General features: G+C 36.1%; 1 protein-coding gene across 1 annotated transcript in view; it reads right to left on the reverse strand.

Annotated features, from left to right (window-relative positions):
- ZNF292 (zinc finger protein 292) overlaps positions 1-17,457 on the reverse strand; it is a 55,782-nt gene that overhangs the window by 9,711 nt on the left and 28,614 nt on the right. Inside the window, exons 3-7 of the mRNA XM_085217672.1 lie at positions 17,006-17,084; positions 14,302-14,437; positions 4,727-4,929; positions 1,900-2,036; positions 630-771 (exon numbers count right to left, since the gene is read on the reverse strand). Of these exons, the coding sequence (XP_085073798.1) occupies positions 630-771; positions 1,900-2,036; positions 4,727-4,929; positions 14,302-14,437; positions 17,006-17,084 (697 nt within the window). The remainder of the gene's footprint in view (positions 1-629; positions 772-1,899; positions 2,037-4,726; positions 4,930-14,301; positions 14,438-17,005; positions 17,085-17,457) is intronic.

The raw sequence follows: 17,457 nt of genomic DNA on the forward strand, positions 1-17,457 counted from the left end.
TTGGAAGAGATAAACTTGGCTATAAACATTAAATAGTGCAACTGCTGATAGGAAACTAGGAAAATTACATGAAACTGAGACATATGAACTGAGATGTGCATCTAAGTCCACAAAGGGCAAGTACTTCATTTATCAAAACAAACTGCATTCTTTGTGGCAGATTGAAATGTTTTTGGTTGTTTGTTTTTTTTTTTTCCTCCTCCTTTATTTCCATAATATTCTTATACACTAATATAGAGCCTTTATTTCCTCCAGTCATCCACAAGATGACATCTTCCACAATATTTGAAATACGGAAAATAATAAAGAGGAATATTAACACCTGGCAACAGAAAATACCTTATTTGGTAAATACATACAATAGCAGAAGGCTGTAACTTCACCTTTACATTTTATTTCATCTCAGCTGTGGCATTTCAATCTTTTTTTTTTTTAACTCATTTTTTTTTTCTCAAATGACCAGAGTGTGACAATGATTTAAAATGAATCAATTTGCAGTTCACCTGTACAAAGAGGTTGTTATCATTTCCTAAAACCAATTATGATTTGTCCCTAAAAGACTTTCATACCTTTCATACTTATAGTTCCATTTAAATTGCATTAAAATATTCTTTCAGAAATATCCTTACCTCTGAGTTAATTACTTTGATCAGGAAGAAAATGTGATAAACAGTCTTAGTTAACACAGAAAGTTGACGACATCTCTCTAGATACACTTGAATAGAAGGCTCTACCCTTTGCTGCAGTTTACTCCAGAAAAGAGTCAGTTCCCTAGAACAAGAGAACAACGTTTCAAGGCCAGCGACACAATATTTCATCTGATCACAAGAAATGCAAAGTTGAGAACAGTTTCCATTTTGTCTTTGGGAAAATGAAAATACGAATTTACTCACATCTTATAGCTTTTATTAGTATACCCACGTAATTAATACCCAATTTTAAAAGCCACCACAATGACTCAATTCGAGAAGAAGAGATCTGAATAAAAGCAGTAATACCACAAATTACATAATTTGTGGGCTCATTATGTGGTTTTGAAAAAAATTATGCTTCTGCATTCTCAGTAATTATTAATAGCTATAGGAAGATCACTTTTCTCTGTGGTACATACATTTTTCTTGAGCTGCTTTATGAATACGAATTTAACTTGCTTTAATGAGAAATTAGGCCCCAAACCCAAACACTAATAGTATGTTAACTCACTACTTCATCTCTGATACTAAAAGTTTCCAAAATAAGAGGTTGTCCTTAGGTACAAACAGCCTACGGTACTGAGTATCCTACAGAATGGTGCAACCTGCAAAACTTCAGCAGAACCTGTTAACACAAAATCCACCACTAACAGATGTTCTACTGCTGCTGTACAAGAAATGAGGTGCAGAAGCATAGCAAATCCACACTGGTGATAGCAAACCCAAAATAGTAAAAGTATTTTAATCTATCTAGTTACTTTGGTTACAAGAGGAAAGATCACCCCAGCTTCTAGAAGTTTATCACAATAAACAAGCGTCTTATGAAACAAAGACAGAAGGGAAAAGTTTTTATGCATTAAATTCATCATAAGCCTTACTACCTGCCTGCAGATATTAAATTCCTTGCTTCTACAGCATAAGATTACTGTCAGGAAAAATGAGTAACCAGCTACTAGCATTTGTTAGTACTTTGTCATACAATGCAGCATTCAAACTCCAATAACTGAAGCTAATCTTATCAAATACTTTTTCTTTCTTAAAAAAAAAAAAAAAAAAAAAAAAAAAAGCTTTCCAGAAGTCTCATCTCTTTCCTGTTCAGCTCATGGATATATGAAACAAAGAAAGTCAACTTATAGCTTATGTACCAGCTCTATCTTCCCTAAATAAATTTACATTGCACCAAACAGAAAACAATATTGAAACCCACCAGGCACAGTACATCTCTCCTTGCTGAAGTTGGCGAGACAAAAACGCTGCACATAAAATTAGAGCACTTTTCTCATCTCCATCAGATTCTAGGTTACAGATCATTTCTAGAGCATCTTTGCAATCTACTTCTGCAATCTGTGAGGAAAGAAAACAAGACCAAGACTAAGCACGTGGTTTCATTTTCAGATAAGCATTGATCTAAATCTCTGCAAAAAAGAATTTGTAACTTAGTGAACAGTTAACTCTATCAGACTGTGATGCAACTGAAAGCAATCCAGTGTTTCCACACAGTCAAAATTGATTATGCTAACAGAAAAATCTTTTTCTGAAGCTTGTTTCTTAAAGACATCAGACTTGTATCTGATGTCCCAGTCACAAACTTCATGGAGTATATCATTAATTATCCATTTGTACTGCACACTTATGGTAACTTATAACTACTTATGGTAGTAATAAGATAAATCGCAGCCTAAAACAAAAGGACTATTACCTGCAACTCAAATCCAGTTTACTAGTCCCTGATGTTACTACTGGTTTAATACAATAGCTGGTCAATCAATGAGTATGAAAGTTCAACATGAACATTCCTGTATTTTTTCAAAAATTAATAAGGAAGCTGCATAGATGAAGCAGATCAAACTGAACGCCTGCAAGAATATTACAGTTTATACAATGTAATTTAATATAAAAATTTGAGCCACAATGCAAGCACTTAGCTTCATAGTAAAACAAAGCAAAAAAGTCAGCCAGTAGTACTAGACAATTATATCAGTAATCAATCAGCACAGTTGTTGAAACTACTACTGTCTATTTTGAATCTCAGCAGACTGGTTTGATTACATCAATTAGCACATCTGGCAGGACATTCTTCAGAGCTGGCAGCTGAAGAACAACTTGGCTATTCCAACTGCACTGTTGAAAATCTCTTGAGTAATCACAAGAAATCCCAAAGCTAGAAAAAGAAACCTCAATCCAAATAACTAGATAGTTTGGTATTTTGGATACAGTGGTAGCACAGTTTGGTTTGGCATCATATCCAGATATTGCCCCAACAATTAAGCGACAATTTTGAAAAATACAACTCATTTTTTCCTCTAAATTGTGGGCTTGTAAATATACTAATAACCCTTCACTGCCAGTCATTTGAGGTTTAAGAATCTCAAGGTCATCTTCTAAGGAAAACTGTTTCTCTCAAGACCTCAGAGAGGATAGATAAACATAACTGTCATACCAACTCAGACAAAACCTGCTTTGCTCAGCACTTCTCTCAGAGGGGGCCCATCAGTGAAAAGCTTATGGAAGAATATGTGATGCTGATCTTAAAATAAAAGCATGTTTTTCTTCTGAATCGTTTTTCCAGTCTATCAGAGTTTATATGGGCTTCTAGCAACAGTCTGTACAGACTGTGCCACAAGCCTGTATGTCTTGGCATTTCACAGCTTGCAGATTTGAATTCTTCGCATTTTTGAAGCAAACTATTAGACTAATTCAAGCTGAAAATGAGCACAAATGCTACTTTGCTGCCTGTTTTAAATGGATATAATACCATACCACTAGAGCGATCTGTTTCTCATACTTGCATTAAATTTCCATTCTCAAACTACGAAAGGGCTATCCCTTTTAGTTCAAAAGTCCAGCCTGACACGTCTGCCTTCTGGTTTGTAATACATGAACTTTCCAAAACGATTAGCACTACTGCAAACCATTGCAGCTGAAGCTGCAAAGACAGGCAGTCCAAGCTAAGGAAACCAAGGTTTGGAAATACAAGTATTAAATTATCTGAGATAACTCTTGTGTGTGCTATGACATCCTAAGAAACAAGGCTATCCCTTCCTTTTGTCCACTGGAGTCACGATTCATTCACTGACTGAGCCCATTCTGCTTTGGAGCGAGACAGGAATGAGTAATGAAGGAAGCATGTTTACAGGGTCACAAATTCCAAGTTTAGTAAACAAACACAAGATCACACAGTCCTGCCAGAGCTTCCCTTATTGAGTTCCTGCTGGGATTCCCGAGCCTCTTCTGAAAAAGTCTACAGTAGCCAGAGGTGGGAGTGTATGACGGATCCTACCTCTCTCAGACCAACATGTCCAGGGAGATGCTGAATTAAGTCTACATCTCAAGTAGGAGGCTCTTCTAACTCCAACTGCATAATTTTCATCTCTTTTAAGACCAATTTCAACATGCTTACTACTTATTATTAGCATAAAAAGATGACAGAGACAAAAAAAAAATCTGCAAAGAGATGCAGTCAAGATATTGTGACGGTTGGAGTTAGCTTTCCCTTAGGAAGGGAAAAAAAAGGAAAAAGGAAAAGTGAGAAGAACATTCAAACCAGATCAAGTATCTGATTTCCTCTTCAATTTCCCCACCTTCTTTAAGTAAATTGTTATTTCCTGACATGGACACTTAGGTCAAAAACACTGCACTTGTTGTCTGAACTGAAAGTAGCACCTAAAGGCTCCATCCTATGTGCTAGGTACTTTGCAGAAAGTTACAGTTAGATACAATTAGAAGAGTGGCAAAACCATTATCTCCACTTCACTACCAGGAACTAAGGTAGAAATTTAAATATTTTAAGTAAAATTAAAGGTAGCATTGTGGTAGAGCCAGAAAATATCTACTAGGGACCCAATATTCCACTTCCACAAGTGTTTTAATTAAGAATCATTACCAACAGGTTAAAAATGCCTTAAATGAAAAGAAAAATAAAATAAAGTACGTTAATCATATTTTAAAACTAAATATCTTCTCCATGAAAGCAGCCTAACTATAATTGGTGATTTCATCTTTAATAAAGAAATAAGTCTTTACTTTTTACTTACTTCCTCCATTAGCTTTTCATTTGGTGATCCTGAACAAAGACAGACCAAGTAGGTTTGCTTGAAATTGCCTTGTGCACTGATTTCTGGATGGTCAGAGCAGAGTTTTGCCAGGGCAGTAGCTTGTATTAATTGCTTTGTTTTCATGAGGTGTTTAATACGCATATCCAGCAGGACAGGGCCTTCAAACACTAAAAATTCATTCACTTCAAAGAAAAACAAGCCAAAATATTACATACACGTTTCATAGCAAATTACAGAATTAACAGTTAGCATTTAGTCATTCATGGTTAGCCTACAAGATCTATACAAATAAAACAGGGTACAAAAGGTATGAAGCATAGACAAAAAGCATCTTTGAAAGCTGTACTTATTTACTATAAGGATTCTCTGCTACAGTAAACCCTACTTGCAAGTTTTAATTCATCCTTATTCCTTGGCAAAATAGCCCTGTGCAAAACAGGTTTAAAAAGGCATATAAATGTTCAAATGTTTAGGCACCACTTAATTATAATCCTACAGAAAGAGGACAAAAAGCCACTACTATGCTCATCCTTCCTTATGTTTTTGTGCTGTATCACTGCTAAAAGCTGCATTTTAAAGACCTTGCTACTAAACGATAAAGGTGATGAAGTATCTGAAATTCTCTGAAATACTGTTAAAGATTTCATATTATGCATTCATACAATAAAGTTAAACTCCCTTTTAAAGTTTTTCAGCCAAATAAGAGGCTTGTCTTGTAAACACTTGAGCATGTACAGCTTAAAATTCAAAGCCATGGGAATGGCTAGATTGTATTCAATTATATTCTGTAGACACACTGCTGTTACAGTCAAAACTCTGCCGTGCCTACTCCAGCACTATGTGTTTCCACGGAAGGCTGAATAATCCTATGGAAGAGGAGAACAAAGGTTGTTTCCATTCCAACAAATATACCTCAGGTCTCATCCAGATCTTTAAGTTCTGATGAAAATTATTTCACCTTTGAAGTATGAGGCATAATATTACACCTAAAATATTTATTAAAACCAGATGGACACAGAAATCAGTTTTATTTAACCCTTTTGGCATCAACCTCTCCTAGTGACAACTGCTTCTACAAGCTAAACAATATACTGCATGAAAAGAATCTTTTTAACGCATTCACACACAATACAAGTTTAGACAGTCTTCCCTACAAACCTTCTTTGCACCATTCTTTTATGGAAAAATCAGATTTATGTCATTAGGATAAGCTGCTGCTCTTCACTAAAATGTGATTATTTCCAGCCTTCGAATATTTCCATCACCCGTTCCTGAAACCATTTGGGCATTTGCTCACTTCTTGATAAATACTGATAGAAACATTTGTTACATTTCTCTGAACACACACCTGCACTGAATTTCACTTCCAGCATGTTACCCGTGCATTCAGTTTATTATATTCTCTTCATTTCCAATGTCCTGTTAGATCCTGATGAAATAATCAAGCAATTTCAGCATCTATAAAACTGATTACCTCAGTCTGTTATTTGGGATATTAGTATATAGAACATGAGGTTTGATGAAAGAAAACAAAACTTTAATTCTTTACTTCCTCCCTTCCTAGTTAGACTTTGATTCATGACTGTCTTCTATTTTATCTCATGATTTTCCCTTTTTCTAGCTACTTACATAGGGTTTTACTAAAAGATTATCTTGCAGTTGGAATTAGGTCAACCGTTCTCTTTAATCAGAAGCATATAAATTTAGGGCAGAAAATACTGCCTTTAGCAGACACAATGCCAGCTAGACCTCATCGTTATTTTTCACACATTTTAAAGTTTCTGGTTGAATCATTTCAACCAGCTTGTTAGCTATTTGTTCAGAAATCTTCCACGCTATTAGAAACGATCATCTATGGCTCACCGATGTGTAAGAGTATTCAATCAAGTGAGACTTTCTTCCTCTCTCCACATCGATGAAGATATAAAGTTTTTATTCATGCTATAACAAAGGAGAACTACAGCACACCAGCAGAAAATTGGTAGATGGTAGTCATTTTTGCATTTATGATAAGATGATGAGACACTTTCCTTTCAAATAGCATAAGCTATGTTTTTCTGGTATAATTTCCAGTTCTTTATTAAAAAAAAAAAAAATCATATTCTTGTCAACCCACAAATGACCCAGTGATTAATTACATTCAATAGTTTTAGTTTTGCTCTTCCTCCTACCAGGTAGGTACCAGTAATCCCTTCACCCACACTGTTTACTCTGTCAGCTACTCTGCTTTAAATAACATTGGAACATTTAACCTTATTTCTGTAACAAGATACGGGAAGACTTTAGAGACTTCAAGCCATACTAGTAATCCAGGACGTTTCACTCTGATTTAATTATGATATTTAATATTTTAAAGACTTTGCTTTAGCTACCAGGCCTCAGTATAATCCTTTCCTTTAGTGTTTTACTGCTGCAGTTAGCTTACCTTACATAATCATCAGAACATTTTCTGTTATCAGCTCAACAAGAAGCAGGAAGACCTTGGGGTTAAAGCTATATATTACCTCTTAAGTCTTTATTCTAATCCAAGTGATTATTATTATTACAGTTAATATTTGAAAGCTCACCCAAAATACAAGTTTTAATTATGTTTATTTCATAGATAAACTATGCAGTGTATTTTAAGACAAAAGATAGTGCCAAGGTTGAGGGAGTAAGCCCATGGTGGTACACAGTCTTAAAAACAGGACTTTGCTTGTTGATTATTATTATTATGTTTTATAAATGTATTTTACAGTGACATCTTACTTAAGAGGTATTGCAGACAAACTGTTAGTTCATACAAATGCTTTGTATATTTCTTTTCAGGTCAAATCAGTTTATGAGTACAAAACCTACATCATTTATAGTAAATACTTCAGTTTAACAACAGCACAATTCTTTCAAGAACTAGTAAATCCTGATTTTGTGCACTATTCACTGACATTTACAAACTTACGTTTGAGCAAGATACATGCAAAATACACTTAAAAATATAAAATTAAAATGAGAAGAAAAAAGATGAGCAGATGACATCTGACAGATGGTACTTTGATCTGGTAACTGACAAACGCAGATATACTGGACTCTAACGTTCTCGATGCTTTCCCTCATATTCCCTCACATCCCACTACCAAGTGATTCTGTGTCAAGTCCACAAGAACTACTACTAACCTGTAATACAGGTAATGCTTACAGCATACATGAATTAAAAAAGAGAAAGGATAATCTTTGGATTAGTATCACACAAGAGCATGAATAAGCTGTGAACACAGTCTTGTGTTAACAAGTTCTCCCTGGTGGACAGTCCACATGTATATCACATTTTGGATGACTAGAAGACTTGTAGAACACAAAGCAATGATTTTTTGCCTTACTCAAAACACTCATAATCCTACTATTCTAGTCTTTGCCAATTCTTGGGTAGACATAAATTAATCTACCAGAGACCTTTATTTCTTCACAACCTCACTCTGGCCAGGGAGGATGAATGAAGACAAGAGGTGAATGTACATGTGGACTATCCATCTCAAAGAACTTCAGTTACTTGTAAGTAACCTCTTGAGTCATCTTCAAGTGTTAGTCCACATGTGCGTTCACACTGTGGGTGACTCTGAACTGTACTGGATACTTTCATATTTACCTGGAGCTGGGTCTCAGAATCCTTCATGCAAACAACATCTCAGCACAAGTCTGCTGAATGCAGCACCAATCCTGGATGCTTGTACGATGGCATAATGTCTGGTGAAAGGGTAAAAGAAGTTCCAGGTGGCTGCTTTGCATATACCCAGGATGAAAACACTTTTAAAAAAAATACTTTTTAATTTTTAAGTGATGTTGCTGGTATCTGATGGTGGGTGCTCTGATTATTCAAAATAGTTCCATGCTGGCTGCTTAAATCCTAGCCTTGCCTGTGATTCAATATCTTTCCCTTGATAACCTCTGAATAGTGATGGTTGTATCCTTGAACATCTCTTCAGTGGGACATTCTTCAGAAATTTGCCTACTACACTATGAAAAATTCAAGAATTTAATTCTTGACATCAAGGTTTAAATCTCTAAGGATAATCAGAATCAGACAAAAGAAAAACCAAACAGAACCCTCTCTTCTTATATGCTTATTTCAGAACATTTTTCCTCTGGATAGTTCCTCCACCCGTCTTCAGTATCAGCTGAGGTGATACCAGTGACAGCAGAGGCTTAGTTTTGGAGGATTTCACAATAACTATAAGGAAATGACAATATCTAGGATGGAAAAAAAGAATGCAAGCCACACTGACAGAAAGAGATGGTGGATGTGCAACGGTGTTTTTACTATTCTACGGATTCTTATACAACTCAAAATACTTAGCCATACTTCAGTTTTCAGTCTTTGGAATCCTAGGCAATACTGCTGATCAGATTAGGTATCCAACTTCAAGAAAGCTAAATTCTGGTTGTCTTGAATTCAGATCAGTCATGACTTGAATCAAGACTAAAATTAGGAATGACCTAAAATTAAACATCTGATAGTTCACGAGGCTAGTAAGACAAAAGACCCACTCCTAAGTGAAGACCATCTTACTCATGTTTCCTTTCCTAACCAATTGATGAAGCAGGGAAGCATGGAAAATTCCTCTCTCCAGATATAAGCACTGGTTGCTCATTAGCGTTCTGATGCAATCTCAAGAAAAACAACAGCCCTGCAGTTGAAACCTGAAACGATGGCAGATCCAGTCAACACAAAAATGCAATATAACATCTGATAGTCGTATGAAAATGGTTCTAAGTACTAAGGCAAATGAATCACTTTCAGACTTGTCAGTGATCACAGTTAGTGCTGTCATCTTGAACCTAATGATGTGGATAAGATTTCACTTTCATATATCTAAAATGTATTTCCAAATTTCTTTCTGCTTCAGTACTGGGACTAGTTAGTCCCACTATTTGAGGTCAGGGGAAACCGGTTGAGCAGTGGTTAACAGTGAAGAATGTTACAAATATATTCATAAGGGATCTCTGCAATGCTGTATGGGAATGATGGTACTTTGCTATCTTAGTGACCCAATGGGATCATGTAACTTTGGTTAATCTCTCAAGTCTCAACTGTCCATGATGTTACATAAGCCAAACTCAAAATTTGATAAATATTACTTAAAGACACAGGAGACAGGTTTAGGAACAAAAAAAGAACAAGAAAATACACATGAACAAATAAGTAGTTTATAGCACCGGAGCACACTTTTAATAGATAATATTGGTGAGGAACCAGGATTTGAATCAAGAAGTTGCAGGCCTGGATACAACTGTTGTGGGTGCTATTGTATAAAGACACTGATAAGGATCAGAAGCAAAAAAGAAAAAAAGTTTGTGGAACTGAAATACTGAAGGGGGGAAATCTGTTTTTCTTGGAACTGTGTGGACATCCTTCAATACATGACATACAGTATCAAGCAGATTCAGGAAACTCAAAAGGAGATTCTTTCAGGAAGAAGAATTGAATGCTCTCAATCTCAGGGGGGCAGTCACAAGTAGTGCTATCAGCTCCAGACGTCCAAACATGGGGACTCACAGATGATCTTCAAAGTCCCCAGTGACCATTCAGTTTCAGAAAATAAATTATCTTCAGAGTCACAAGTCAAGAATACAAAAAGGTATCTAAGTATATAAAAATGTATATATAAATACACAAAAGACGAAAAGACAATGCCTATGTTCCACTTGCAGAGGTAGGGGTTTTATTTGTTTCAGAAACAACCTAAATGGGTTATCATCGTTATAGAAGTTGTCAGAGAGGTTTATTTGGTGACATTTACCACACAATCTGGTAACTTAAGTCAGATTTCCCAACATTTACGTTCACAGATGGGTTAATAAACCAGCCAATACCAATGTTTGTCACTCAATCAGGTGACAAATCAAGCAACTTGAAGAATATTTCCAAATTGAAAACATTTTATATACGTGCACACATGCAAACATGTACCTATAACATCTATAATTATTACAATACAGTTCATGACAGATTTTACTATTTCATACGCTGCAGGTTCATAGTACTGTATTAACATCTTGTAGAGAAGTAGGAATATCTATCAGCATCAAATAAATCAGTGACAGGTACGCTGTTCTTGTCAGCACTCCAACAACTGAGCACCCCCTATCTTTTTTTTTTTTTTGACCTCCTTAGCGTGTGGATCCTTCCAGATATACAGTCATCAGAAAATTGAGCTGTGCAGTCAGGAGAAGTCACTACTTAATGACAGGGCACTCAGAGAACAATTTCCCTATCATTTTATGAAATTGGCACTTCTGGCTTGTATTTAAGTGGAATCTATTCAACAATCTATTCCTAAAAGTGGAAGAGCAAGAGTCCACTAAACCAGAGTTTATGCTTGCTTGACTATAATCAGAACAAATCAGATGTGTTATCCAGTCAGTTATAATTGTCTTTCATCCTATCTATGACATATGATCAATTTGAAAACAAAGAATTTAAAAAGTACCTAATTCTGCGATGAAACAGACACCTAGTTGTGTTTGCTGCAGCAGATACAAAGACGCAAAATGACCTTCAGGAATCAATGGTAGAGATATTTGAGATGACAACTGACCAAATTCTAGCAGCTGCTCATTTGGCATTCTGGTTCGTTTGGTTCAGAATCTGAATAGGCTGAAATTTTTCTGGTTCTGTCATAATTGAGGCTTACAAGACTGAAAATAAGATAAAATTAAGATGATGCAATAAATGAAGAAAAAAAACAGGAAAGGAGGATGTTGCTTAGGTAAAAACATTTCCAGTCTCAACTGTTACAGTTGCTTGAGTGCATGCAAAGAAGAGCAAAAGGACTGGAAAAATAAGAGTTATGAGGAGTGGCTGGGGGAACTGGACCTGTTTCATCTGTAGGAGGCTGAGGGGAGACCTCATCGCTTTCTATAACTACCTGAGGCTGCAGCAAGGAGGGTATCTCTTTTCTCAAGCAACAAGTGATAGGATGTGAGGAAACAGTCTCAAGTTGCACCAGAGAAGGTTTAGATTAGATATTAAGGATTTCCTCATGGAGAGGGTAGTCAAGCATTGGAAGAGGCTGCTCAGGGCAGTGGTGGATACCCCATTCCTGGAGGGATTTAAGAGAAGTGGAACTAGGGGTCAGGGTTCAGTAATGGGACTCAGTACATCAGCTTGGTGGTTGGATTTGATGATCTTGGATGTCTTTTCCAAGCTATATGCTTCTAGGATCTCCAACAGATATGTATTTATACTAATTGTTATGTAAAGACTGCACTGAATTTGCCAAATTATAGCATTCCATTGTAACAAGCTGACTACTTTAACAGTTGAGATCTCCTGTAATAGCAAAGAACAAAATCCTGAAAGCAAAGTTTGCAAATACTCTTGAGATATTATACTGAAATTAATGTTGAATGCTTTGTACATTGTCTTCATTATCTGAATGGGGAGGCAAGCACTGCTTCTGAATACAGGGAAGCCACACAAACTCATAAGCACCAAGCACACATTTTTTTTTAATTTCTACTTTTTTAAATTTAAATCTGTTTTTCTTTGAACAGAGCTCTAAGTCAAGAAACTCCTCATTACATTTAGAATTCTCCTCCTTGCAAATGTTGTGTACACTGGTGACACTGCAGAAGGGTTAACGCTTACTTTTGATGACATTTTATCATAACATGTAATCTTGTACAATTTAGGCAGGCAGAATTTTCTACCATCAAGAGAAGCAGTAATTCTAACAGGAGTCACTCAAAAGGGCAGTCAATCCTTGGAAGAAGTATTCTTGAATAAAAAACATTCAGAACTAAAAGAAACCCTGCAGTGGCAGTAGTTGTTAGGAACAATTGATAAGATGAATACTCATCACAAGATTCACAAGTGAGTTCAGAAGGAACTCAAATACAAGGCAATCAAACACTAATTCCACCTCTCAGAAGCATCTCACTGCTGCTAAAAGATGGTTGATATGAAGCTACTACTAGAGTATTCTGCAAGATTCTAAAACCACATACCAATCTAACATCTGTATTATATGATTAATAATTAGAAGTGACAAAATGCAAATCTTGTGTAAGAGTAAGGATGATTCTGTAAAAATCATCATATTATACATTCCTTGCACTTATCAGAGGGAGTTATGAGAATTTGGGTAAGAGAGATCCAGTTAATTTTCTGAAGGTATTAAAGGAAGTCTCTAAAAGCCTGTAAAGACACTAAGCAATCTCGGTATTAGAAACCAGATACTTACACGGATAAGTTAGCAGCTGAAAGAAGAGAAATAAGAAAGTCTCTCTGTGAATTCACTGAGGACCCCTACTAGCACTTTTATAAACATTTGGAAAATGGAGTAGCACACAAAGTGACAAAATGTGCTGATAAAAGTTTATTAAAATAAGTCAATTGTAGAAGACTGAAGAGGACTATGCTTTAGTAAGTGACATAACAGCCAAAATGCAAATGCTCATAAAAAACCCCAAGTGATTTTTGTGGGGAAAAAAGCCCACAAGCATACCTTTATATGCAGGAAAATAGACTGTGTCTTAGAAAAATATCCTAAAGCTGTGAAACACGTACTACTGCTCAGTAAACAAAATGGGACAGAGCTTTAAGAAAACACTGCTTCAGTGTTCAGTCAAAAAGTAAGCCTAATATTAGGAAATCATATGATAAGGACACAAAACGAAATGGGAATTCAGTACATGTACATCTTGACTACTGAATAAACCTCAGCCCTTCGTATCAAAAATGGCCAGTGAAGTTGGAATACAGTATGGAAGACTAAAAACACCACAATAGAGAGACAAGCAGGGATACAATAGCAGTCTAACAAACCACATCTTACTGAATAGATGCATTCATTAGAAGATGCAAGTAATAGTTTACTTTTTCATAAGTAGAGAATATCACACAATATGAGCAATATGCTAAATGTAAGAGAAGCTACTTTACTCGAGAACTGCAATTCTGCCACAGATGCTTAGATGTGATGCTTCGTACAGATTCTAAAATCAATTAGGCAGTCTTGAAGAATTAAAAAAAATATGTATCAGTTAAGACTTATTAACACAGAGATAGCAATTCTGAATTGCAAATCACTGGCACCTGCAACAAGAAATCAAGAAAATATCACTGTACATCTATGTTGTTTGTGCACTGTTCCCTACGCAACTGCTCTTAGTCAATCTCAGAATTCTAGTTTAAATTAATATTCAGTAATGTCCCACTTTGTATTTCATAGGTGAATAAATGTCATGCTCATTTTAAATATAATTTTACTTTTTATGTCAATTGGTTTTTGTACAGCAAAACTGAACTTACCTAATTTTAAAATATGTAATCTCCCCTCACACAGATTATAGTGACCTCCAGCTATGATTACATTTTATGCAAGTTACTAACACTATATTATTGATACATTCTATGAACATACTGTTTTATTAATTCAAATAATGCTACAAATATATTTTATTTATATAGCTTATAAATGAATCACAACCTATATTGAACAAAAGGCTTATTTATAAAAATAATATTCCAATGCATTAAAATACATTTTTTCCCCAGTGATTGTTTTAAATTTTACCTTTCTCGGGATCCAACTGCTCCTGGGAAAGAATACTACACAAGACTGGGTTCTTCCACACTCCCTTCTCTTGAGTAAGTGTAGTTAAAATATGCAGTTCCCGGCTGCCATTTTCCATCAAGTTTTTATGAGCCACCTGAAGAATGTATTTTACGAAACAACGTGTTGTTAAAAAGAAAGAAGAGAAACATATGTCTTTTATCTTCTTTTATATCTTACGTAAAAACAAACAAAAAATCTCCACAAGCCACCAGACAAAGAGTTAAATTTGTATCAAAATAATCTTAGTATTCAGCCTGTAACAGCATTACTTTTGTCTCCACTTCCTAAGACTTAGTCAGAGAAACCTAAATCCCAGGAGGGGGACTGATCATCCCCAGTTTGCAGTGTGATTCAGAAGTAGCTTTGTTAATAGAACTAGAATTTTGAAATCTGCTTCCCTTTTGAAAACTGAGGATGAGAAAAATCTCTTGCACACGTACTGGTGTGACGTCAGCTGTAAGACCTGATGGTTCTACTCAAATATGATGAAGGTAGACTGAATTCCTAAAATTAACTGAAATACTCTCTTCTACACCTCAATAGCAGGATTTGTTCTGGAAGCAGAGTTATATTTGAGAGCAAACTAAATTGACTGAAAACTCTGAGGATTACATAGCAATGCACAATTAACGCTAGTCCTGAAAGAGGAAATTGCTCATTTCAGTCTCTTCACATTTCTTTTACTTTCCCACCTGCTCTGAAGGCTACGGAGCCTCCTGGCATAAACACGTCTCTTAGGAGTCAATCTGCATTAGACAGATGCTAGTAAAAAACCACTGTGAAAATCAGCTTTGGATTTTCCTTTATTACTTAGGCTGAAAAATATGAAGCAACTGTATCTTGTCTTTTTTTGCTGTAATTATTTCACTCTCTCTACCCCACTACATATTTTGATAAATTACAGAATATCTCGAGTTGGAAGGGACCAATGAGAATCATAGAATCACAGAATGGCCTGGGTTGAAAAGGACCACATGATCATCCAGTTTCAACCCCCCTGCTATGTGCAGGATCACCAACCACCAGACCAGGCTGCCCAGAGCCACATCCAGCCTGGCTTTGAATGCCTCCAGGCATGGGGCATCCACAGCCTCCTTGGGCAACCTGTTCCAGTGCGTCACCTCCCTCTGTGTGAAAAACTTTCCCCTAATATCTAACCTAAACCTCCCTTATCTCAGTTTAAAACCATTCCCCCTTGTCCTATCACAATCCACCCTTGTTGGCCACCATGAGGTCGCCCTCTAGTCCTTCACAACTTTTGTTGTCCTCCATTGGACACATTCTACTATTTTTACAATCTTCTTACATTGTGGAGCGCAGAACTGCCCACTGTACTCAAAATGAGGCTGCACCAGTTTTGAGTACACTGGGACAACAACTTCTTTTAGCTTTAATGTGCCTGATGTGCCCCAGGATAGTGTCTGCCCTTCTGGCTGCAGGGACACACTTCTGATGCACACTGAGCTTAACATCAATCAAATCCTTCCTTCCTCTGCAGGGTTGCACTACAGCCACCTGCACCCCAATGTATAAAGTACATACAGGATTACACCATCCCAGGTGCAGAATCTGGCATTTGCTCTTGTTAAATGTTATACAATTGATTATTGCTCTGTGTGATCTACCAAGATCTCTCTTTCAGTCTTCTCTAACCTCAGGGCAGTTAATGGCTCTTCCTATGTAGCTTAGAATAATCTACAAACTTATTTAGCAGGCGCTCAAACCCAGTGTCCAGATCATTGATAAAAATACTGAAGAGAACCGGTTGTAAAATTGGGAATACCAACAGTGACTGGCTGCAAGTCTGATATTATCCCATTTCTACAACTCTTCGAGCCCTATCCTTATGCCAATTGTTCACTCATCATATTTGTACACACTTAGCTGTATGCTGAACATTTTGTCCAGAAGGATACCATGAGGGACAGTATCAGAAGTTTTTCTAGAATCCACAAAATTCCCATTCCTTTTGTTCACTAAGTATGTAACCTCATCATAAAAGGATGTTAACTTGGTAAGGCATGACTTCATAAATCCATATTGGCTTTGATCAATACGAATTGTCATTTAAATATTTTTCAATAACTCACAATGTAATATTCTTCATAATTTTGCCAGGCATAAAAGAGAGACTGAGGCCTGTAATTGCCAGGGTCGTCTTTTTTGCCCTTCTTGAAAATTGGAATAATGTTTGCAAGCTCCCAACCAACTGAGAAGCACAATTTGTTTCAACACCCTTCTCTGAAAGCAGAGCTCTAATTCCTAACCAACCACGTAGCCCAGCAGAAGATCTAACAGTCTGGAAGCCTTAATAGATCTTGATTGATAGACCATTCAAAAAAATATACCTCAAGTGCACAACAGTAAACAGCAAAAAATACTTAGACAATATTTTTCCATTTCTAACAGTTTTTAAAAAAAGTATACCTTAAAGAGTGAACTTTCTTTGAAATAAGGAGTTTTTCTCCAAAGCTGCTACATGAACTATGATAGAGACAAGTGATACAATTGACAGCAATTGTTTCAAAGTATACTGAATTTATAGCTGAAGGGTTTGATCTTTATAATCGAATAGGAAACAAGTCTTCAAGCACACTGCATAATATCCTTACATTTCCAACACATTTTTAAAAGCTAGCAAGTCTCCATTGCTCAAACTCACCTGTACAAAAGCCTGAAACTCTTCCCATTTATTTTCAGGTAAATCAAGGGGCAGACATAACAGAAGTTCAATACAGCTTCTGGAAGGCAAATATGAATAGTATCTGATGCATTTTTTTGCTTTTAAAATGTATAATAAACAGTTTTTTATTGTAGTATCCAAATAGCCATTTGTTTGAAATGCCAAAGTTGCAATATGGTTTATTTTGTTTGAACAGACAAAGAGAAGTGGTCTTGGATACTTTTGCATAATTTAGAAAAGCAGCCTCTCTAGAAAACACGAATTCCAACAAAAAAAAAAGAACAAATGAAAGAACTTTTCATTGAAGTCCAACATGTAAACAACTTGTTAACAACTGCGTAAATTGATGCATTTTCACACTGCATGGGGATCGATACTAACAACATACTTCATGTTAGGGATGGTGGCTTCTCCTAGATCAGAGAAATCCT

Source organism: Meleagris gallopavo, chromosome 2, assembly GCF_905368555.1.
Source record: "Meleagris gallopavo chromosome 2, MGAL_WU_HG_1.1, whole genome shotgun sequence".
Classification (NCBI taxonomy): Eukaryota; Metazoa; Chordata; class Aves; order Galliformes; family Phasianidae; genus Meleagris; species Meleagris gallopavo.